This window comes from Populus alba, chromosome 1 (assembly GCF_005239225.2).
Source record: "Populus alba chromosome 1, ASM523922v2, whole genome shotgun sequence".
In the NCBI taxonomy this organism is placed as follows: Eukaryota; Viridiplantae; Streptophyta; class Magnoliopsida; order Malpighiales; family Salicaceae; genus Populus; species Populus alba.
The window spans coordinates 10106776-10130362 of record NC_133284.1 but is presented as its reverse complement, the minus strand read 5'-3'; the positions used below and the strand labels follow the sequence as shown (position 1 = coordinate 10130362).

Here is a 23587-nt window from a genome sequence, read left to right as displayed (position 1 = left end):
GTTTTTTAAAAAAAAAAAAAAAAAACTCTCATTGATAAATTTTAATTTAGTTTTTTATTGGTTATTTAAAATGAATTCTTAAAATTTCTATATATATTTTTGAGTTCAAGAGAAGTGTTTCGTGATTTTTTAAGACTATTTATAGCTAAAGGAGGAAGATGGTGGGCAGTGACAGTGGCAAGTTTGAGTTGAAGAAAATAGCCAGAGTTTAGTTCGAAAATCCAACAAAGTACTTAATTAAACTTTCTTATATATTCAATTTAGTTCTTAATTTTTAATTTTTTAGTAGCATTTACATGATTTTTATGTGTGACAGTCCATTACTTTCTTAGATGAAAATTTAATATAAAGAAGTCAGAGGCTAGATCCATAACAAATAAAGGCAAAAAAATAAAAACAAAACACTCAGGGTCATTATCCAAAAAGACCCAAAACAAACTAAGAAAAGCCCAATTAAATTGAAACAGACCCAACTGAATCGAGCTGATTTGGAATTTCTTTTTTATAAATTATAACCTGCCAAAAAAATAAGGTATAAATTAAAGAAACAGTTCTATAAGGATCAGCAACACAAACCATAGCTTTAAGAGCATACTCGGTAGAATGATAGGAAATGTTTTTTAAAATGTTTTTAAACTTAAAATTATAATAAGATAATATTTTTTAAATTTTTACACCAACATATTAAACCTAATCAAGAAATACTTAAAAAATATTAATTTAAAAATTAAAAATACAATTCAACCATTTAGTAACTAATCGGTGACTAGAAGGTCTTTAATCCACAATTTATCGCTTGTGGGTTTATTAAGTAGGTGCAAATAATGCACGGGAAATGCGGCGAGATATTGAAATACCTGTCGGCAACCTGGACCTGTTCCGCGTACAAAGAGAATATATAATTTTGGACACTTGACTTGTCAAAACTAGGACATGCCATCCAGAGCTGATTAGTGATTACCCCCTTTGTCTCTATTTCCACACCCAATTTTCTTCCTCCACGAACAGGATTGTTTCAGACGGGAAGCAGAGGTGGCCGAGTGGAGTGTGCTTACTTGTCTGGGTTTCAAAAGCTGTCGCTGTCTAGGCTGATGCATTTATATTTGAACGCCATGGGGACGGGTCTATCAGGCTGCCCCTTCATCTAGTACTGCTTCTTTCTACGTCTCAAATATAATTTTAAAAAAAAATTAATTTTTTTTATTTTTTTATTAATTTCAAATTAATATTTTTACAATATTTTCAAATTATTTTAATATATTATATTAAAAATAATTTTTAAAAAATAAAAAAATATTATTAATATGTATTTTAATATAAAAATTTATTTAAAAAATAATTATAACTACATTGTCAAAAAACTCTTTCCACTTGAACGTTCTTGAGAGATTTGTGTTGCTTAGTCTTCTCAAATTTTAATCTTTTAGTGTGAATATTTTGACACGACTCCAGATTTAAGAGCTGGAAAATAAGAAATTTGATAAAGTCTTTTTTTAGCTTCAAGAGGAAGGATATCTCTGACCTTGTAGTTCAAAACTGGTTTTATAACCGAATTAATTTTAAATATAATAAAATAATACGTAATATTATGGATGTATTTTAAAATATATATTTTTTTAATTCAAACATCCAAACATATTGCTTACATTGCGGGTAGCACTTTAAATCAATCCTCTAATGAGAAAAAAATGCAATATGAATATGTTTTCACGTATTCTTTTAAAATGAGAAACAAGGAAATGTTGTTTATAATTTATAAAATGAATTAAAAAAAACTATCATTTTCTCGGTTTATTTCACATGAAAGAAGCAAAAATGGCGGAGTGGGGTGTGATTACTTTTTCTAAGAAAAGGTGTTAATGATAATTAAATATTAAATCGGAAAGCTAATTTTTATATAAAAACAAAAAATAGATGCACCGACTCTCATTTTTATTTTAAGTATTTTAATTTATTTTATCTTGGTGTTTAAATGTTGTTGCTAATAATAAATGATTTTTATTTTTACACAAACCTCATAAAATACAACTAATTCATGTAAAATATAAAAGCAAGAAAATGGTTACAAATCAAACTAATATCTTTCCATGTCTCATTGAACTAAAACAAATGTAAAAAAAAAAAAAAAAAAAAACAATATTTAAATGGAAAGAATTAATGAAAACGAGTAAAAAAAAAGGCTTAGACTTTGATGGGTCAGGCCCGCGTATGGGTATTTCCCAACAAGCCATAGCAGCAACTGCTGTTGATCTTTGCCAGTTGCGTAGGCCCAACTAGCTTGTAGTTATGACACCTGCAAGCCTGCTACTCGGGTTTTTTTTTTTTTGGCGACTACGTGTTAAGCTTTCCTGATATTGTAGCTCGTAAAGTTGAAACGACGGCCATCAATGTAAAAAACAAGGGGAACCTGACAGCTTCAACCTTTGAAATTAACATTCACCTTTTCGTGACTAGAATCGATATTAACCGACCATTTTTTTTATCCTCGTTATTTTCAAGCGTGTTTATCTCTCCTCTCTCTGGATCAGGAACTAAGAAATAGATAAAATAAAATTTTGAATCAAAATAAAATTGTTACTAATATATTATTAGTCATTTATTTTCTCTGTGTTTTAAATGTTAGTTCTTTATCTTTAAAATTTGTATCTTGAACATAATTTGAAGCCTATTTTTTTATAATTAGGTTATAGATGAGAATGATTGAATGAAAAAAAAATCACCTGATTCATTGTTCATATAAATGGTAAAACCGACCTCGCGTCATTTAGTTATTATTATATAGCTTGCTCATTGCACTACGAGCCTGGTTGATTTTTTAAAGTGTAAAGAAATATATTTAAGTGTTACAAGTATATTTTTAAAAAAATAAAAAAATAATAACTTGATATCACAGAAAGAAAACTAGAAAAAAAAATATGATTGTCAATCCCCAATAATCAAAATATTAAAGGATAAAATCAGAAAAAAAAATAAAATCAATGAGACAAAAAAGGTCTAAAACAATTACAAACCCGGATGATGAAATTGAAAAACATCAAGATTATGAATCCAATGATGAAATTGAAAACAAATTAAAATTTAATAAAATGGTTAGGAATTATAATTAAAAATCAAAACATTGAGGATCAAACCTCAAATATCATTAAATATTAATTAAGGCCACAAATTCATAAAAGATTCCAAAATAAAAATAAAAATCAAGAGAGTGAGGATAAAATTTGAAAAAAATATATCAAAATTAAAACACACTATTTTAAAGCTCTGCTTTATTTGACGGGTTGAGTTATGACCTAGGACCCAAGGCTTAGGTCGAGCCTTGTTTTTTCCAAAATAAATTAAAAATACCATAAGAAGTGGGGGGGGGGAAAAGTAAGAAAATGAAACTGAAAAATACAAGCAAAAAAGGAGAAAAAATCAAACAAATTCAAATAAACTTTGCGAACCAGTTTTATCTCTCAAAACTATAACATGTTAAATTCTATATTTGGGCTTAAATAAAAAACTCAATATCGAACAAAAAAAAAAAAAAAACCTTTTAAAAGAGCAAGATTTAACAAAAAGCATAAAAAAATCCGATGCAATACAAGACCAATTTAATGTTGAAAGTTGAAATAAATAAATTTAATTTAATTAAAAAATCATTTTAAAAGTGCTAGATCTAGCAAAGACAAAAAAAAAAAAAAAAAAATTCAAGGCAACCTATGTTATTACTTAAAATTCAAAACAAATCCCATTAAAAGTGGAAAAAAAGCTGGATGGTGAAATAAAAAAATAAAAAAAATTGAAAAAAACCAAGTAAACTCGAGTGAATCTCCTAACCCTGCCCTGAATTCATATCTCATACTTGCAACCCATTAAGCTCTAGACTCAAGTTTAATTAAGAAGATAAACACCCAACAAATTTAATATTGAAGGATAATTTCACAAAATAAAATCAAACTTAAAAAATTTTAAAGTTAAAAAATTCAATAGGAAAAAAATACACAGGGAAGATGAAATTGAAACTAATTATATAAACCATTTGAAATCAAATAAATAGAAATTAAAAAAATTAGGACCAAATTAAACATATGAAAAAACCTACGGGTTAAATTGAAAAAAAATTATTTTATAAATTATTTTAAATAAAAAAAATTATAATCAAAAGATCATTGACCAAATATGAAAAAAAAACAAAAAACTAATTGAAGGGCTCGCATTGAGTTTTTTAAGGATCAAATTTAAAAGATAAAAAAATCCATGAGGTATGAAATTAAAAACAAATTCATTTTTTATAAATTATTTCAAATAAGACAAACACTAATCAAAAGATCAAGGACTAAATCTGAAGATAAAACTAATTAAAGGACTGAATTGATTTTTGTTTAGAGACAACACGCTTTTGTAGGATGAGAGAGAATGGAGAGAAAAAAAAAACGGTAATTAACGCGATCTTGGTCAAATAGGGACCGTGAAAAGGATTCCATCACTGCCTTGAAAGCCATCTTTTGGCCACATAAATTAGCCACACACACTGCTATAAATTTGCTGGACCCCACGAGTCTGTAGATTAATTATTTAAATAATATTATATAATCGGTAAAAGACACAACAACCCCTCTCTTAAATCGATAATTATCCAAAAATCAAAAGAAAAATATATAAATGCCCTTGCACTCTCGTCTTTTTTTTTATTATTATTAATTTCAGGGTAAGTTTGATACTTCAATGCTTAATTGAATTCAACACGTCAAAAATACCATCAAATGATAGGTATATGTCATTTTGTTTTCAAAGATCAAAATATCATTACACTGTATAAAAAATACATGAAGAACAATCTGCCCCCAATTAATTTTGCATTGCCAAGTGAACCCATGAAAAGATAAAAATACGCTCAAAAGCAACAAGTTTTAGTTTTATCAAGAAGGGTATAGACTTCAATCCACAGGATTTTAGTTATATATATATATATATATATAATGTTAATTTGTCTCGTTTTCGGTTAAAGAAAAGAAAAGAAATCTATAATTTGAAGTCAAGAGTTAGTAACATAAGGGCCTCGCAATGTCAAATAGCTGATAAACAAAAGTTTTGATAGACACGGTCAGGCGTTTAAAAGTATTTTAAAAAAAAATTAAATTTTTTTATTAATTTTAAATTAATATATTTTTAGTATTTTCAATAATATGTTAATGTTAAAAATAATTAAAAAAAAATATTATTATATATTTTAATATAAAAAATTATTTAAAAAAATAACAACCACGCCACCCACTATACTGCCACACAAGCTTCTTGTTTAGCCACGGGGAAGTATATTATTGGAGACAAAATCCCGAGGAAACTCGACGAAGAACTTGGTATCATTCCACAAATTTTAAAATTTGTGCGAGTTTTTATTTTTCTCCAACGGAAAGTTTGTAGTCTGACTGCCTCAGGGTGTCTTTAATCATTTCATCTAAATTGGCCTGCTTCAAAATGAGTAAAACAATCTTGAGTGATCCAATAATTAACAAGTGGATTTAACTTAAACAGTCTACTAATAACATTAATTAAGCAGAATATAATCAAGCAAGGCTTCGTCCACCAAGGCATTGAAAACCTCAGCTTCTAATTCTCGAGCAACCTCTTCTTTTCCTTGATCCACATTTTCCCAGTTCCCAGTCTTCTCCATATGCTTGACGTAGACATGCCTCCTCTCCGCCATCTCCCACCCCAAAAACATTTCTTTAGGCTGCCCATCAATCCATTCCCGAGCTACCCTTAGCTCTTGCTCGAATTCTTTATATGATCCAACCATGCTTCCACCTGCATAATTTTCTGCAATTTTCTCCTTGAAGAAGTCCAACAATAGACTATCTGCCTCAGACGCCATACTTACTGTCGATTTGACATGCTCGAGTAGCTCCTGTGCATGCTTTTCGGTTCCATTTTCTTTAGTTTCCTTGAAATCGTTGTCGTTATCACTGTGGATAGACACTGAACATGGTTGCACGGGGGATTCAAGGGATTCATCCTCCAACTCTGCCATTGCAATTCGCTTCTCCAGGTCTAAAGGGTCTAGTTGAGCGAGGCTCTCAAACCTTCTGATCTTTTGCATAAGCTTCTGTTTAGTTCCTGTTGATCACATATTTCAAAATCTTGTTAAAATATGAATCCCACCGGGTAAACAACAACAGTTTTGTTTTTACTCACAAAATCTTGTTCATATGATCTTTATAGTTCGTCTACACAACGTAGCTACATCACTTTTGAGTGTGGGTTAATAGAGCTCGGTCCCATCCTATCAAAGCTCCTCTCTGGACCCTATTTCAAGGGCCCATAACTTGGCTCTAGCTAGTTGCATTATAAGTTTTCATGGAAGAGGCAACTACGTTCCTGTCTAGCAGGTGACTCAATCGCAAAATCACCTCTTTATCAAATTTTTCATAAAGTGTGGTAACTCTGTGCGTCTTTGTGTGTGAGAGAGACCTGTAAAGAGATGGAGAGAAGGATACCTTCCACGCGGATAAGGCTACGTTGGAAAGGAGAGCCAATCTCTTCTTCTTCATCCTGGAAATGGACAATCCAGAATTGACACTGGACTGGATTGCTCCTTCTCCTCCTCATTTGGCCACTCCTGTTGCATTACATGAGCTATTATTAAGTATTAATGCATGAAAGTAGCAAGCACCCCTGCTATAGAAATTAAAAAATAAATTCTGAAAGGTGTAGCTTAACTAATAAAACTTTAAATTTTTTTTTTTAAAATTATAAGTTCGAGTCGCACAAATCTCAAGGTTATTAAAGATTTATATCGTTATTAACTTCAGGGCCTACAAAATTTATCAAGATACACGTAAATTAATCTGTTTTTATATTAATAAAAAAATAAAAAATAACTAGAAAAAAGATACGCGGAGACAGGCTCGGTTATAACAATAAATAATGCAGTTAGTACATATCCAAAAGTCCATCATAAAATTGGATGCCCCATTTCAATTCTCAACTCTCAATAATTTGATTTAATTTGATATAATTTTGGAAGCAACAAAAAAACATAATGCACATGACCAATATTGTCCCCAGCACTTGGGTAATTCGCCATGTCCACGCATTCAAATAATTCGAAACTGGTTAATCCTAGTCTTGTCATTTTCTAGCCCATACTTTCCTGTGCGACTGGGCAGAGTTTCCCTACACTCGACTAGTCATACCTATAGATCAATTGAATTATTTTCTTTGGCAACTTGCAATTTATCCAGTTAGGTTGAATTTTGAAATATATTCAATGGTCGGTATTGCAGTCCAATTGTCTCTTAAAAAAATCTAAATTTTTTTAATTTTAAATCATTTTAATATACTCATATTAAAAATATTATTTCCATAAATTTTTAAAAAATAATATTTACTGCACTTCAAAACATCCCAAAACTACAAAAGTGAAACAAAAGGTAAATATTAACCAAAACACAAATAAAGATGCAAGTCTATCTTCCCCCTTCTCTTAAAATTAACAAAACAAATCATTAGGTTTGGATAAAAAATGCCTTAACACAGCATATAATATAATTTATTATTTTTATAGCACCATACTATGTAATTTTGCTAAAATCGACCAATCATTGTCTTTTCAAGACAAAAGGAAAAGGAAACAATTGTTGCCAGAATGGTAAATCCCAAGACTGGGTGAGTTGTCTAAGTCAACCCACCGCAAGACAACAGCAAGACATCTGTCCAGCTATTCAATTAATTTTAATAATCCCAATTGTTAGCGTAGATTAATACTTTCCCAAAATTCATAAGTGTCCAACTACAAGCCCACCAAATTCTATCTCTACATTCTTTTTCAAATAATAATAATAATAAAAAATTCAATCTCTGCATTACTCTCCAATTAGCCTACCAAAACTCCATGTCACCGACAGAAAAAGTTATGAAATTGGGTCGCACCTAATAACTAAATTTCAAAATACCCATGCCAAATAATAGTAAGAAAAATTAAAAAAATATTTGATAAACTATATACCATGAAGAAGCCTAAATACTCCATCTCATCTCATCGCCGTAGATGCCGCAAAGTAGACATCATGCAGCGGGATCGTAGGCCTCGAAGCACTCCATGGTATTTAATTCCAAGGTCCCGAGATGCACCGTATCCAAATCCCAATAAAAGCCCACATGAAAATGCCAAAAATCCCCAGTTACCATATTTATACGACTCTCTTACACCCCCTGCAAATCTTTTTTTTTTAGGGTTTTTTTTAGGGCATTTTCAAGTGAGTCTTGACGCATTAAGATTGACTCTACTTCTTGATTCTGATTGCAGACTCAAATTTCCAGTCCAGAAATAAACTACGCGCATGGAATTAAAATGCTGCACGAAATCACATTTTCTTGACTCGATTTTAAAGAGATTATAAGAGTTAAACTCGTGTCAGTTTTTTATTGGAGATTAGTGGCAGACGATTGTACACTTGAAACATTAAAGACAAACTTTTCTCACTAACCTTCCTGTTTGTGATGGAATCCTGACCGCCTGATACGCTCACTCTGTCGCTGACTTCCTTGATTATTAAATCTTTTCTATTGCAAACGGAGTCGTTTCGGCAACTGTGACACGTAGAATTACCACTGTCAACAGTATATTCACTCTCAGTAGTCCAAATGTTACAGTTACTGCTGGAGCTTGTTGAAATTCCGTTTGTAATTTGATCGGACAGTTTATCTTGTTCCTCCAAGAACTCACCGAACAATCTCCATCCTCTGATCTCATTGCTTTCTTTACATTGACCATGTTGATCAGCTGCTTTTCTCCAAAAGGTCTTCTTAAACAGCTTCCGTGAAAGACTTCGAGGTAAAAGTCCCTTCCTAGTTCTTGACGGTGACGGAGACCACACGGTGGAGTTGGGTGAGGGAAATGGGAGTAGTTTAACGGCCTTCATAACGGCAACCGATGCTTTTTGAAGAGCTGAGATTGTAGTAGAAGCTGCTTTTGATTTACTTCTTTTGAAAAGCTGCGTCGGTTGCTGCTGCTGCTTGGTTTTGAGGTCTATTTCGAGGAGAAGTCGGACGGTTGTGCAGCATCGACGACGAGGAAATGACTTGAAGCCGTTGGATGAGCATGAACTTTGATCATCAAGAAGATAATCTTTGAGCAACAAGGGTTTTGATCTTTCAATTGAAAATGATTTTTGCTTAGAAGAAGAAGAGCTAGAGGCCATTGTCGATTGAGAATTAATTATAAGTTGAGAAAAATGATCAAGCTAGCTAGATTTAAATCTTGGAAAGTAATGAAGTAAATGATGGGAGACAGATACAGTGAAAAGGCTGCAAGAAGAGACAAAGAGGCATTTAAAGAGGGAAATGTTGGGATGGTTGCATAAATTCACCAGCTATGAGACGACAGCTGTGCAGACACTAAGAACTTACAGAGGGAGGGAGGGAGGGGGGTTATATAGGGAGCTCTCAGGTGAAGTGAAAGAAAGAGGGAGGTAGGTTCCGATTCCAAATGGTGAAGATCTCAATGAGAGAGTGAGAAGAGTTAAGAGAGTTCAGTCTTTGCATGCAGAGGTAGAAGAAGCTTGGATGGTTCTTGTTCTGGTGTGTTGTTTTTTTGAATCCAAAGTTTGGTTATTTTATTGCTTTGGTTTGTGTATTTAATGCATTTCTTGAATTTTATGAACTGGCTGTACTTTATAACCTAGCTAGCTAGTTAACTTGTGGATAGTATGTTTTATTTATATACATATTAATTTTCTCATAAATACCTTAATCTTTACATCCCAGGACCTTAGTTTTTTTTATTCATTAATAGAGATTTTTATTTTTTGAAATAATTTAATTATCAAAAGACCAAAGTAACATGTACAAATGACTCTGAACTATAATTGGATTTTATAAATAACCGAGTATATTAATTAAGAGTTATGACTGCGTGGGGTTAGTTACAAGCTAGAAACAGGGGCGCTTCAATTCTTCTTTGAAATATGCCAAAGGCACCCACCAAGATTTTATTTTATTTTGAGAATATATAAAAATATTCAAATTTTAAAAAAATATAGTTTCCATTACATGACCACTAGTTGACCTTGAAAAATCTAGAAAATGATAGAAGCTTGACTGCCCATTTCTTACGCTCTTTGGCACGTGTGCCCGTCCGGAAGCTCAGAAGAGCGGAAGCGTGAAAAACGACCAGCTGTTAGATTTTTCTCTTGTTTAATTGTTTATTCGCCGGAGAGCAATCGAAGGAGTTTTTGTTGAGGCCTTCGATTTTCTGATTAACTGATTAATGGCAGATTCTTTCATGCAGGGACAGGAGAGCTTTCCATTAACGGCCGGTTAACGACTTCCTCTTTATTCTACGACCTACCTATAAGCCTCCTATGCATGTATATTTATCATCACCATATGATACATAGATCCACGAGGCTATAAACCTCGTCGCCCATAGAGGACAAGATAGCTGTACTGTAAGACAAAAAGCATATTTTTTAAAAAATATAACATGTCATCATTTATATTTTCTAATCCAGTTATTTATATTGTCTATAAATCTGGTGTAAATTATGTTTTTAAAAAATTAAATTTTTGATGTATTTTACATTATTTTGATGTGTTAATTTAAAAATTAATTTTTAAAAATTAAAAAAAATATTATTTTAATACATTTTTAGTATGAAAAGTACTTTAAAAAATGATGCAAACACTATTCTAAATAAAAATAAACCAGTTAATTTGTTTTTTATTTCATTATAAATTAATAGAATTAAAATTACTTGAATCCAACAACTTAAATTTAATAAACATAGCAGTTATTATTTTTTTTTTTTTGAAAAAACATGAGAGTACTTAAGTCCTACTACATCGAAAATCTACTTTAAAGTGCTCGTTGTAGGAAAAAAATCATTAAAAACGTTTTAAACATAAGATTGACAATAATATTTACATGATACCTGTACAAGTCCTTTATGTTTATCAATAATTAAAGAGTGAAGGAGTAGTTATTCGTTGAATTGGTAACTAATTAACCTTATTTTTTTTAATTATAAATCATAATTAATTGCGATCTAATCATGTAAGAACTTGCTTGTTCAGAACAAAGTTAGTTATGGATTGACGGTTCTATAATGGAAGTAAGCTTTCTCTCAAGGTTAGGAATAATTTACTAATAATGTACGAAATAATTTGAAAATGAACAGGGCACGCGTGCCTGGCGATTCATATGATCATGATTTCGATTTTCCACTTGCAAACCTGGAAGGAAACAACATGATGAGTATATATGCATCTAACTATTCTCCAAAGCAAAAGTAAAAAAAAAAAAAAAAAAACAAAATGAGTGCTTCGCAAATTTTGAAGTTCTTTAGCTCGGGCTATGGTATGGTCTTCCCCACAGGACCCATGCATGATAGTGTGGTCCTAACCACGATCTACTTGCCCTAGCTAGTTAATTGTTTTCTTAGTTGCATGGATTGGAAGCTCATTGCATACGAATTTTACATGTAAAACATAGTTCGGTGTATCTCTTCTTGTTTTCTTTGCTTTTTTACTCTCAAAGTGAGTATCTATCTGCTACTAAAAAATTAACAAATATAAATAGATATATCAATAGAATATTTTTATAAATATATTGCAAGAAATTTTTTTAATTGAATATTCCCTCATTATATTTATCGGTAAACATCAATAGAAATATTTTCAGTAAATACTGATAGAATTACAATTGAAAAATAAAAAAAAAACTGTCAAGTACTATGACATGTTATTTTTTACATATAGAATTATTGATAGATTTAAATCTACCTCTAATATTTAATTTATGACCTAACGAGCGACCTTTCTCTCTTTCTTTCTCTTATTTTTTTTTCTTCCTCCTCCATTTTTATCTGCAATAAAAGCACGCTCTCACCCCAATTTTATCACAAATCAGCCTCTTGATATATATTCAGCCACCCCAACACTCAGTTTGTCAACATCCCTATTCTGATTTAAATTTTTTTCTTATTTGAACTCAATTTTAAAATGTTTATTTTTATTAAATAATTTTATAGTATATGTATTTTCTTTATGTGTTTACTTGTTGTGAGTGGGTAAATATTAGCACCCACGTTTTGGGTTTTTTAGAGTTACTAGTTGAACTATCATATAAGTTTTTCTAAGCTGAATTTTTCGGCAACGATGAATTTATAAAATAAACATGTGTTTTGCATGACAACATGTTTTCTTTGGTGGTATAAGGAGTGAACTTGACTTAATAATGTATAACTGACCTTGTAGTGTCATTTTTATACTTCTTTTTCGTGAATTGGTATTCATTAGGTAGATGTTTCTTATTGCAATAGTGTTGGTGTCTTATCAAACTTGATTTCTTAGCTTTTCAAGAGTTGTATCATCTTTGTTGTGGGTTGCTTAACCTCATGATCAATAGGTTCGAATCAATTTCAATCTTTAGATATGGAGGAATGAGATAGAAAGTTTTTAGAAAAGAAAGACAAGAGATAAAATGTTTGGTCGATCACATTCTGACCACAAAATGACCAAATTTTATGTCAATGAGTTGTTTTAGAGAATAAAATACAATGGAGGTGGTTTTATCTTTTAAATATGGTAGAGAAAATAGATTGAGACCTATTAATTTATTTTTAATTTAATTTGATTAAAAAAAATTTAACTAATTAAAAGGTGTTTTAGAATAAAAATGTGTTTATTTAGATTTCTATGATATTATTGTGGTGATTTTAAACAAAATTAAGTTGAAAAAACTTTTTTAACATAAATGTAATGGACCATTGCACTCCATTACATAACATATTTATAGATTGCATTATATTATGTTATATCCAACTAAACATGTTATTAGATCAATATAAACTAATAAATATGTATTTAACAAAAACTAAGAGGAGGGAAAATCATTATTCTCTTCATCATAAAATACTGTTCATTGGAATAGTTTTTTTTTTTAATAATCTAGTTTTTTTTTTCAATTTTATGCTTTAACATTATATTTATTGGGCATTGAGTTTTATAATTTATTTTGGATTTATTTCTATGTGACTATCTCAATCTGATGACCTGAGTCACGGCTTATATGGGTTAACCCGGTTGACTCAATTGTTTTCCCTTTTTTGTAATTTATTATTTTTTTTTAATTTTATCATTTAACATTGGGTTGATTGGAAATTGAGATTTAAAGTTTTTTTTTCAACATTCTTTTTGCGATGTTATCTTAGTTTCATGACTTGAGTCATGAGTTTGACGAGTTAAGCCAGATTAACACAAGTCTTTTTTTGTCTCATTTCTTAATTGATTTTTTTCTCAATTTCATCCTTCAACATTGAGTTTATTGAGAATTGGGATTAATAATTTATTTTTATCTTCTTTCTATTGGGTTATTCTAGTTTCATTATTCGAATTTGACAAGTTAACCCCAGTTAACTCGGGTTATTTTTTTGTTATTTTTTATTTCTTGATTTTATCCTTCAACATTAGATTAATTGAGAATTGAGCTTCAAAAATATTTTTTGATTTGTTTTATATGAGATTATCAAGGTTGCAAGACCTATGTCATAAATTTTACATATTAACTTGGGTAGACATAGTCGATTCAATATATTCTTGTCTTAGTATTTCTTAAGAAAAAAAGATGTGTTATAGAATTTTTTTTTCTGTCGAACTATGTTTTGTTTTCCTGATTGTCTAGGTTGTCTTTAAACTTGTCAAGTCGACAAGGTCATATCAGGTTAATCCCTGCATGATTTATTTATTTTCTTTAAAACACATTACCGATGTCGAAATATTTTTTAATGTTTGAAAAATATTTGATTCAACTTGTTATCTAGTGCGAATAAATGATTTATTCTACAACTAAATCAAGAAGATACACAAATTATTCTAAAAACACTACCTAATTAGCTAATAAGTTAAAAAAAATAGAAAATCAACAAATGTTTTGTTTTTAATGACTTATTGTGTATTGATGACAACATGAATATAAAGAAGAATAGTAAAATAACTAGATAATTATCTCGCGTATGTTGGGAGTTGGATTTTTTTTTTTAATGTAAAAAAGTGCATGGGTGGTAGGAAATTCTTTAACATGATTATTAAACCTGAGATAGTAGGTCAATTAGGAAACCTCCTATCATGACTTTTTGCCCATCCTGGACTTTAAATAAAATCATTTAGGAGCACCTCGTAGTAAAAACATGATTTAGACTTTAAAAAATCTAAGACGACATAATTTGTTTATTTTAAAATACTATATATTAGATTAATTTAGATTTTGTAACTGAACCTGTCAAACATGTAATTTATGTCATTAACTCTTTTAAATTTAGTAACTTTGTTGAAACACTATATTTTTACTTAATTATTTTTCTTACACTATGTCATGGCCCGGAGTCATCTTTTTATTTTTCTCAAAGGATTGAAAAAAGAAGAAGAAGAAGAAGAAAAGGCATCCATTGATGGGCAAAGATGCACGCTTGGGCGTGGGTTTTTTTTCTTTTTTCTTTTTGAGTCTCTGCAGTTGGAGTCCATGTTCCATGTTCCGCTACACATTGAAAAAAAAAGAAGAAAAGTCATACACTCATGGACTCTACATGTTCCGCTACAATTTTTTTTTTTTTTTTTTTATCTTTGACTCCAGAGTCCGTAACTGGGTTTTTTATGCGAGGATTTTTTTTTTTACTTGTGAGGGCTAGAAAATTTAGGGGAGGTTTTTTTATTTAAAAGGTTAAATTTTCAATTTATTTTTATTTAAAAATATCATAAGAACTTTCATAAAACAACCCACCAATTTTAAAACACACACAGATGAATAATAAAAAAAAAAAATCAAGCGAATCAACAAATCTAACAAGTCCAATCTACTTGTTTGGCATGTTAGAGATAATTAAAAAAAACCCACCATTTTTCACTTTTCTTGTCAAATAAAACCCATTAAGACAATGAACGACGATTTTCATCATCAAAAAGTGACCATTCACCTACCTTTTCTTTTCTATGTTATTGTCATGTGATTTTTTCTCTCATTTTTCAAAATCAGGACTGAATAGCTAAGAAATTAACTTCCAGACCAAAACTTAAATTGCTGAAATTATAGGGACTGTAGAGTAAAAAAAAAAGAGAGTAGATAAACTAAAGAGAATGTGCTCTTATTTTACACTTTGATCTTTTATTGTTGAGTTTTTTTTTCTGAACAAATATTAATAAATTGATTAGCAAGTGAAAAAGAGAATTGGAGGCCAAAAAAGTAAATTGAATTACTATGTATTATTATAGTATTTTACCTCAGCCTTTCATTATATTTTGCGACTGTAATTTCTCAGCAAATAACAGGGGTATCAGAAATATTGAGAGAGCATAAAACTGCATCATCAAACGTCAACGTTTTAATACCGTGGATCCAGTCATTTTGTCCACTAGGGATCTGAATAACTAAAGTATGGATCTAGGTATATTGTCTGAGCCCAATAGTTAACAAGCTTGTACCTGTGCACCGCCTAGCTCGGATTCCTGGGACGACCACGTGATTCTCGTTGTCCCGTGGTCTAACACAAGATTGTGAAAATTATGATTTCAATAAGAAACAGAAAATCGGATTATAAAATTATAAAATCATAAAATTTTTTAAAATATATTAAAAAAAAATTTATACATATTCAAGCATCTTAAAATAAATAATTTTAAATAAATTTTTATACATGATCTAAGTAATTTTTCATTAACTTATAATTAAAAAACTTAAAACAAATAATTTGTTTGTATGTCATAAAAAATAAAATCAATTTTATTAATTTTTAAAAAATATTATTTCATTCTAATTCGTTCAAATTTAAATATTAATAATTATTCAAGTACAATTTAACAGGTTAGTCTAATTTATAATCAATTTTTAGTACTATACTTTAAAATTAAATTATAGTGCAATTAACTTATCTAATCCAATAAATCATTTTTTTAATTGTTGATGTCGATCTTGTGGTTTAACTCTCACTTATCACCTTGGCTTACATCGCATTATATTAATCATCGCGGAATATTGTCAACTCTTCAAGGGAGAAAGAGTAACCGATTAAAACAATATCCCATCACAAAAGCAAATGCTATATTATCAAAATAAAAGAAGACAGGTGGCAAGCAAAAGAGTGATGCTGTGAAAAAAACATCCTTTGGTGCATAATCAAGTACAGAGACACGCAAACACACACATACTTAATCGTGATTGGTCTGTCCTTGTTCCTATTTATGTTCTCTAATAAAAGAGGCTAGATTATGCAGAAATCGTAATATTGATGGTAAAATCATGATTTTATATAATCTCACTTGATTTTAATAATTTTATCAGATTTTAATTATTTTCAAGTGTGAATAATTTCACATGTTACATTTATATTAATTTATAAAATTATATAATTTTATGAGTTAAATTACGATTTTAATAACTTTGATCGTTCCGCGCATTTGATTAACCATTAAACCACTATTCAGGGGTGTTTATTTTAAATGATTACAAGGATAATATATTTTGTTTGTGGGTTTTTTTTAAATAATTTTTATTTTAAAATATATTTAAATAATATATATTTTATTTTTAAAAAAATTATTTTTAATATTCAAAACATTAAAACTGATCTAAAAAATTATTTTAAACCCAAAAACATTTATATTTTTTCAAAAATATTTTTACACCGTAAAAACAAACTACAAAGTTGTACCTAAAATCAACTCCAACCCAAGTGCTAAATGGAAAGTCAAAATTTAAAAAACAATATTTAAGCTTTTCTTTGTTTGGTTTTTGGATTATTGGTGCAAAGCTGAATAAAAAGTCATTTTATCATTTTTCTTACAAAAATATCATTGTTAAGCATTTATAAAAATATTATTTATTTTTTTTCCTTTGATTTGATTTTATTTTATTTTATAAAATTATCATGGTCTTGTAATATGTGTTATGGGTTTAATGAGATCACCTAAATTGTTTTTTTTGTTTTTTTAATTAATTTTTTTTAATTTTATTTTTTAATATTAGATTAATTGAGAATTTTCCAGATTATTTTTAGATCCATCAAAATAATCGAGATATATCAAATTATTAAAATAATTATACAACAAATATATTAAAATATAATTAGCTGTTTTCTATTGGAATGCATGATACTATATTCAAAAAGACTTATTAACGATTCAGCTCCTTTAAATATAACATTTCTCCTCGTGGATGCTGTAAGCACTAAGCACGGGAACCTTTCCCCTGAAGTGGGCCTCGTGTCCAGCTTATCCCACCCCTTACGTTACGTTACGAGACTGATGCCATCCCTTATCCCACGTCATGGCCTTAACTTTTAAGCTGGCTTTTTAATTTGTTTTCAAGCATGTTTTATTTATGCTCGATTAAAGAAGGACGGGGACACCAATTGTTCCCAACCCCAAAGAAAAATCTAACACTTGCTTTACTTCATACACCAAATTAAAGAACTACTGTTTTAATACTAATCCATAAAGTTGTTGTCAACATGAAAGACCTTTATCTAATTATTGTCCTTTTAATTTAAAATTACTATTTAGCTATCCTAGCTTGTCTATTTTATCACGGCACACATGCGGGACCCATCTTGATAGACCGACATAACTTGATCCTGTTTTTTTTTTTGTAACTAGAATGAAAAACATGTTATTATCTGATTTATCTAGATTCTGACTATTATAATAATAAAAAATTGAGGTTTAAGTTTTTTTTTAAAAAAAAATTTAATTTTCAATTTATTTATTTATTTTTACATAAAATACCTATAAAATATCTTAAGAAATCATGATAAATCTATCCATAACTTACCCAAGCTAGTATATGTTTTTTCATAAACTTTAAATGTAAAAAAAACATGAAATATAAATTTTCTTCATTAAATGGAACCATTTAACAAAAATATTGCTTGTTTTGATGGCCTAAATCGGTGTTAATGATATGTTTTTCTCTCTATCTCTAGAATTTAGTGATCTCTTACTATCCTCTCTCAACTAGGGACTAAAAAATATCAAAAATAATTTTTTGTATCAAAATTAAATTTGAAAAATATTGAGGTATTGAAATTGTATAATCTGTGCTATTTTTTAAGTTTGATAACCAAAATATATCTTTTGTGAAACTCATGACATGCCACCTATGTTTGATTTTTTTTTTGGCTCCTCATCTTTTAATTTTAATTTTTCATAAGAAATCAAAATCAACTGGTATTTAACTAGAACTAAATCATCAAAAAATAAAATTCAAGGACCAAAGTATAAAAATAAAAAAAAACTACACACAATCCATCCACAATAATATGTGAGGCGATGAACATTAACTTTCACTCAATGAAAATCCCACATATTTTAGTTTTAATGTTTTATATTCAATGTTATTTAAAAAACATTGTTTTGCTTTTTAAATAAAGTAGAGTATTTCCTGCTTCTAACAAAATGTTCAATTGTTTATTATATTATAGGATTTTTTTTAACAACTTTCTCTATTATTTTTTTTTTAAATTAAAATATACCAGTGTTTTATGCAACTTCATTCAAAATCTTTTTTTTATATCAATTTTTTTTTATTGAAATGATATATGTGTCTATATATATATTATATCATCCCATTTAATTTATGTTTTTAGTTTTCTAAATTTAAGAATCGGTCCCATAAAAATATAGATACTATCATAAAGGTTATAATTTTTTTAATAATATTGAAATATATGTATCAAAATATTTTTAGTATATTACAATCCTTAGATATCTCAAAAACACAATAATAAAATGTAACCAAACAATAATTAACTGCTTTAAACATTTACGAGCACAACACAACAATTAACTATAAAAAGGTACTTTATTCTACTCCACAACATCAAATAACATAAGATAGTATAATAATCACATCATAACATAACACAATAATATCAAACTGGTTTTTAATATTTTTTTTTATTAATATAGGTATATTTAAATTAATTTACATGTATCTCAATTAATTTTATAAATTTTAAATTTAATAATTATATAAATTTTTTTAATACCATGAAATATATATTAAAAAAAAATCTGATTAGTTGGCGAGACTTTAACAAATTTTAAATTTGTTGCATGCAGACACTGCTAAACTGCTAGAAGCAAGAGTTCCCAGTCAATACAAAGTCAACACACTGAGGAGACGCATTCTCAACACTCGGAAGTAAAAAAAAGGAAAAACATGTACTCTTGATTTTCTCAAAACAGGAGGAGTACCGGGTGACGAGGGGCGGCATAAAGCTGCCAATCAAGCAGTGGAAAAGGTCCACGTGTTATTTCCTTTGAATTAAGAGTACACGTGCATAGGAGTAGATAGTACGATACAGCGGTAAACTGTAAGCAAATGAGGTGGCAGAAGCTGCTGGCAGAGACAAAAGGGGAGAGCGACCATCACATCACTTTCCACTTCGGGGTGTGAACCGTGGGTCTCCAACTGGCATCTCAAGCGTGTACGGCCCCACCAATAAATATCCTCTTCAAAACACAAAGCCTATAAAGTTATCCCATCTGACTGAGCAACCGATTCAACACTTCCAGAACACCCACTGTCTCCAAAACCGAAGCCTTTCACACTGCGTTCAATTCCCCCTTTGAAGCCCACAGAAAGCAACAACGAAGAAATTCCCTTGACAGACAGAGAGACGAGAGAAAGAAAGAGATACATTCACCCCATCATTCTATATATTCCCTCTCGAAAGTTGAAACCTTCAGTTCTTAATTGTTGAATGGATAATTTCTGCCAATTCTCTGATCAACATCCTTTGAGGTCAAATTCAACGCCCAGTGACAGGCAAGAAGCATCTTCTCTCTCCGATAGCAGCACGTCTCGACGAGTTGTCCATTCTGATGAAGAGGTCTTGCTAGCAACAAGTTTTCCGAAAAAACGCGCTGGCCGCAGAATATTCAGGGAGACTCGGCACCCGGTTTTTAGAGGTGTTCGGAGGAGGAATGGTAACAAATGGGTGTGTGAGATGCGGGAGCCAAACAAGAAGTCACGAATATGGTTAGGAACATATCCTACACCAGAAATGGCAGCTCGAGCTCATGATGTTGCTGCTTTGGCACTTAGAGGCAAATCTGCTTGCCTTAACTTCGCTGATTCTGCCTGGAGGCTGCCTGTGCCAGTTTCGAAGGATTCTAAGGATATTACAAGGGCAGCAAATGAGGCAGCAGAGTTATTTAGGCCTCAAGAGTTTGGTGGTCATCCGGCAAAACAACAAGATAGCATTAATGCAGTGCTAGAGGATTACTCAAGTGAAGTTTGCAGCGATGATTGCAAAACTTTCCAAGAAAATGATGTCTTCTTCGAGGAAGCAGTGTTTGACATGCCAGGAGAAAATGACGTCTTCTTCGATGAAGCAGTGTTTGACATGCCAGGGTTGCTCGTGGACATGGCAGAAGGTCTTCTACTCTCTCCTCCATGTTATGTAAGGAATGATAGCAACGACTTGGATCATATGGAGCATGGTTCTAATTTGTCGTTATGGAGTTTTTAGGCGAACTTCTAGATTAGTACGTAGTGCCATATTTAGCAGTTAGCTTTACATGTAAACGAATTGTTCTACACTATTTTTCCGTACTTCTATACAGCCTTTATTTAATATATGATGCAAATGGAAGGAAGACACCCCTGTCCCTTTATCCGCTGTTACGTCTGAAACTAAGGACAGGAAACATAAAATAAATAACCTTTAATTATCAGGTAGAAGAGCTTGGTTCAGGCACGCCCTATTGCATATCCAGTAAAAGAACATGTTCAACCTATAAGCATAACAGTTTTAAATGTTATCTAATACATTTGTCCCCAGTATCTACCCACCTGCAATTAGTTTCATAAGGATTTTACCCCTCTTTCCCTCTAAAAATATAAAACATAATCTAGTTTTATCTGAAGTATATATATCAGCGTAGCTATTGCCGATGAGACCCGACAGCAACCTCTCCCTTTTCTTTTTTTCATACTTTTAGATTATTTATTTATTTAATTTTATCAAGATCCAAGTCAATCTTGTATATATGGAATCGGATGTTATTTATTTGTCAAGTTTTTTGTCTTTCATTTTTGTTGGATAGAGAAAGTTGTTATCATCAGTGATTTTGGATTTTTCATTAACGTGATGTGATATGATAGCATGACTTCTTCTTTTTTGATACATGATGATCCAATAAAGCCACTTTTATGTATGAATGCAATCAAGTCCTGTATAGGCATTCCAAGATCGAGAATCTCAAACATTTTATTTGCCATCCAAATCATTAAAAGGGCATCTTAATTATGTGATTTATTTGTTCTTCATTTATAAAAAGAGTGGTTTATTTGTTCTCCATTTATTATTAATGAAAAAAAAAACTTTCAAATATCTTTAATTCTAATTAAACTGAGAGGTAAGTAAGAGCTTATTTTCATTAATAATCTACCAAACTAAACATTGTTATCTATGCCCCTTATAAAAGAACCGACTTTACTTTCGTGACCATGACATCTCTTTGTCGGCTGTTGATCGGCAGAGTACCTGAGCGAAAATCCAAAATGTTTTACATAGCTTGCTAGAAACATCAGTTCTTCGCAATGTTATTCTTCTGTCCACCTATCTCAGCGATTCGTACTGAATTTCTTTATTAAGTTTTTAATTTTCACTGTCGATATATATATATATATATATATATATATATATATATCAAGAAGCTACACTCTGCCCAGTATATCAAGACATGCTCTGATGTTTAATAGCCATCGAGCCTGTCAGCTTGTTTTCTATATATCCCATGACATTAATTCCTCTGGTCAAACATTTTCCAAAAAATTTGAATTTCTGAAACTAGCAAGAAGATAAAAATCCACAAAACCCTGACACGTCAAATTAACTACTCCACAACGACCAATCAGCATCAATTTCCCCGTCATTCCAGTCCCCAGTATAATGTGGAGGAGAGAGTAGAAGGCCTTCTGCCATATTAGCAAGCAGCCCCGGCAAGTTAAATTCTGCCTCTTCGTCTATATAGCTCACATTTTCAGATGGCAAATCTCTTATGTCGTCATTAGTACTACTACAAACTTCACCACGGTCCTCCGTCGTGTGATCTTCCATTACTTGACCACCAAGGTCTGAAGTCCTAAACAACTCCGCTGCCTCACTTGCTGCCCTCCTGATGTCCTTGGCCTCATTTGAAATCGGAGCAGGCAACCTCCATGCGGAGTCCGCAAAATTAAGGCAAGCTGATTTTCCCCTGAACGCCAAAGCAGCTACATCATGTGCCCTGGCTGCCATTTCGGGTGTAGGATACGTGCCTAGCCAGATACGTGACTTCTTATTTGGTTCACGCAATTCGCAAACCCATTTATCGCCATTCCTCTTCCTAACACCTCTAAAGATTGGATGACGAGTCTCCTTGAATATCCTCCGCCCTGCACGCTTTTTCGGACGGCTTGCTGCTAGCAAGACTTTCTCGTTGGAACTGGGCGAGTCCTGCTGAGAACCGCTGCTATCGGATAGTAAAGAGGATAAAGATGATTCTTGCTTGTCAGCAGACAAGGAATTTGATCCTGCCATGACCATTTGTTTAAGAACTGGTGATGTTTGTATAGGGTTTATGGGTCCGCTTTGAACTTCTGGGCACGGATAATGAATGACTCGTGAGAGTGTTGAGATTCCGGTTTGCTCTTTTTTCACTAACGGAAGTGAGATTGTGTGCTGCTATATATGCTTAGGATCTCTGTGGATGAGGATGCGAGGTAAACACGAACACGGGATCGGTTAACTTTGACTGGTCTTGATGGGTCCTATTTTACTTAGCTGAGCAGATAATGTGTTAACCACGTGTGTCATGTGGGGTCATATGCCTCCTAGAAGACGAAGTAACATTTCCTCGAACTTCTTCAATTACGGCACTTGTTTGATGACTTGTTTCACTGCTGAAGCTCCACGTGTCCCTTTTTAATATCTTATCCGTTGATGTTTTCTTTTTCCCTGCAGTGACGAGTTCCTTCCTTTTAATTTAATGCATTGACAAGGGAGCCGTCAAATGTTTGTGAGCCTTCACTTCGATTCGTTCACACTACTTATTCTCACTGTTAGAGCATCCCCGATGCATAAAGTCAAATTAAAAAGTTAAATTAATAAAATAGTTTTTTGAATAGGATAAATATAACCTTTTTAATTATATACATTTTAATGGTAAAAAACTATTTAGAAAAACTATTTATATTTTAATATATTTCATGTTAAATTTATTTTTATATAATTATGTAACTAATTTAAATATTTTATATATAATATAATTATGATGTTATTAATTATATAATTAATATGATTAATTTATAAAAAATAATATAAAATTTAATGAAATAATAAAAAAGTTAAAAGATATAATTTAAAATTAAACTTAAAATTTATTTATATGAATATTTTTAATTTTTAGTTTTATATGTTACTGTTAAAAATTTAATTTTTTAAAAGTAAATTCAAATTCAAACTTTAAAAAAACCATCAATATTTTAAATTTTGATTTTCAATTTTTTTTAAAAAAAAATTGATGCTTTGAAAAAAATTTAAAACAAGAACAAGTTTCTTTCTCT

General features: G+C 30.7%; 2 protein-coding genes and 1 pseudogene across 2 annotated transcripts; 1 reads left to right on the top strand and 2 right to left on the bottom strand.

Moving 5' to 3' along the window:
• Window positions 1-5303: 5303 nt before the first annotated feature.
• Window positions 5304-9656, bottom strand: LOC118033870 (uncharacterized; annotated as a pseudogene).
• A 9876-nt stretch (window positions 9657-19532) lies between these two features.
• On the top strand, window positions 19533-20614 carry LOC118033809 (dehydration-responsive element-binding protein 1A). The gene has a single exon (XM_035038928.1). It carries the CDS (start codon window positions 19737-19739, stop codon window positions 20505-20507), a length of 771 nt encoding a protein of 256 aa, XP_034894819.1. The 5' UTR covers window positions 19533-19736; the 3' UTR covers window positions 20508-20614.
• A 992-nt stretch (window positions 20615-21606) lies between these two features.
• LOC118033810 (dehydration-responsive element-binding protein 1E) lies at window positions 21607-22689 on the bottom strand. Its single transcript, XM_035038929.2, has one exon. The coding sequence runs from the start codon at window positions 22566-22568 to the stop codon at window positions 21873-21875; it is 696 nt and encodes a 231-aa protein (XP_034894820.1). The 5' UTR covers window positions 22569-22689; the 3' UTR covers window positions 21607-21872.
• Window positions 22690-23587: the final 898 nt, after the last annotated feature.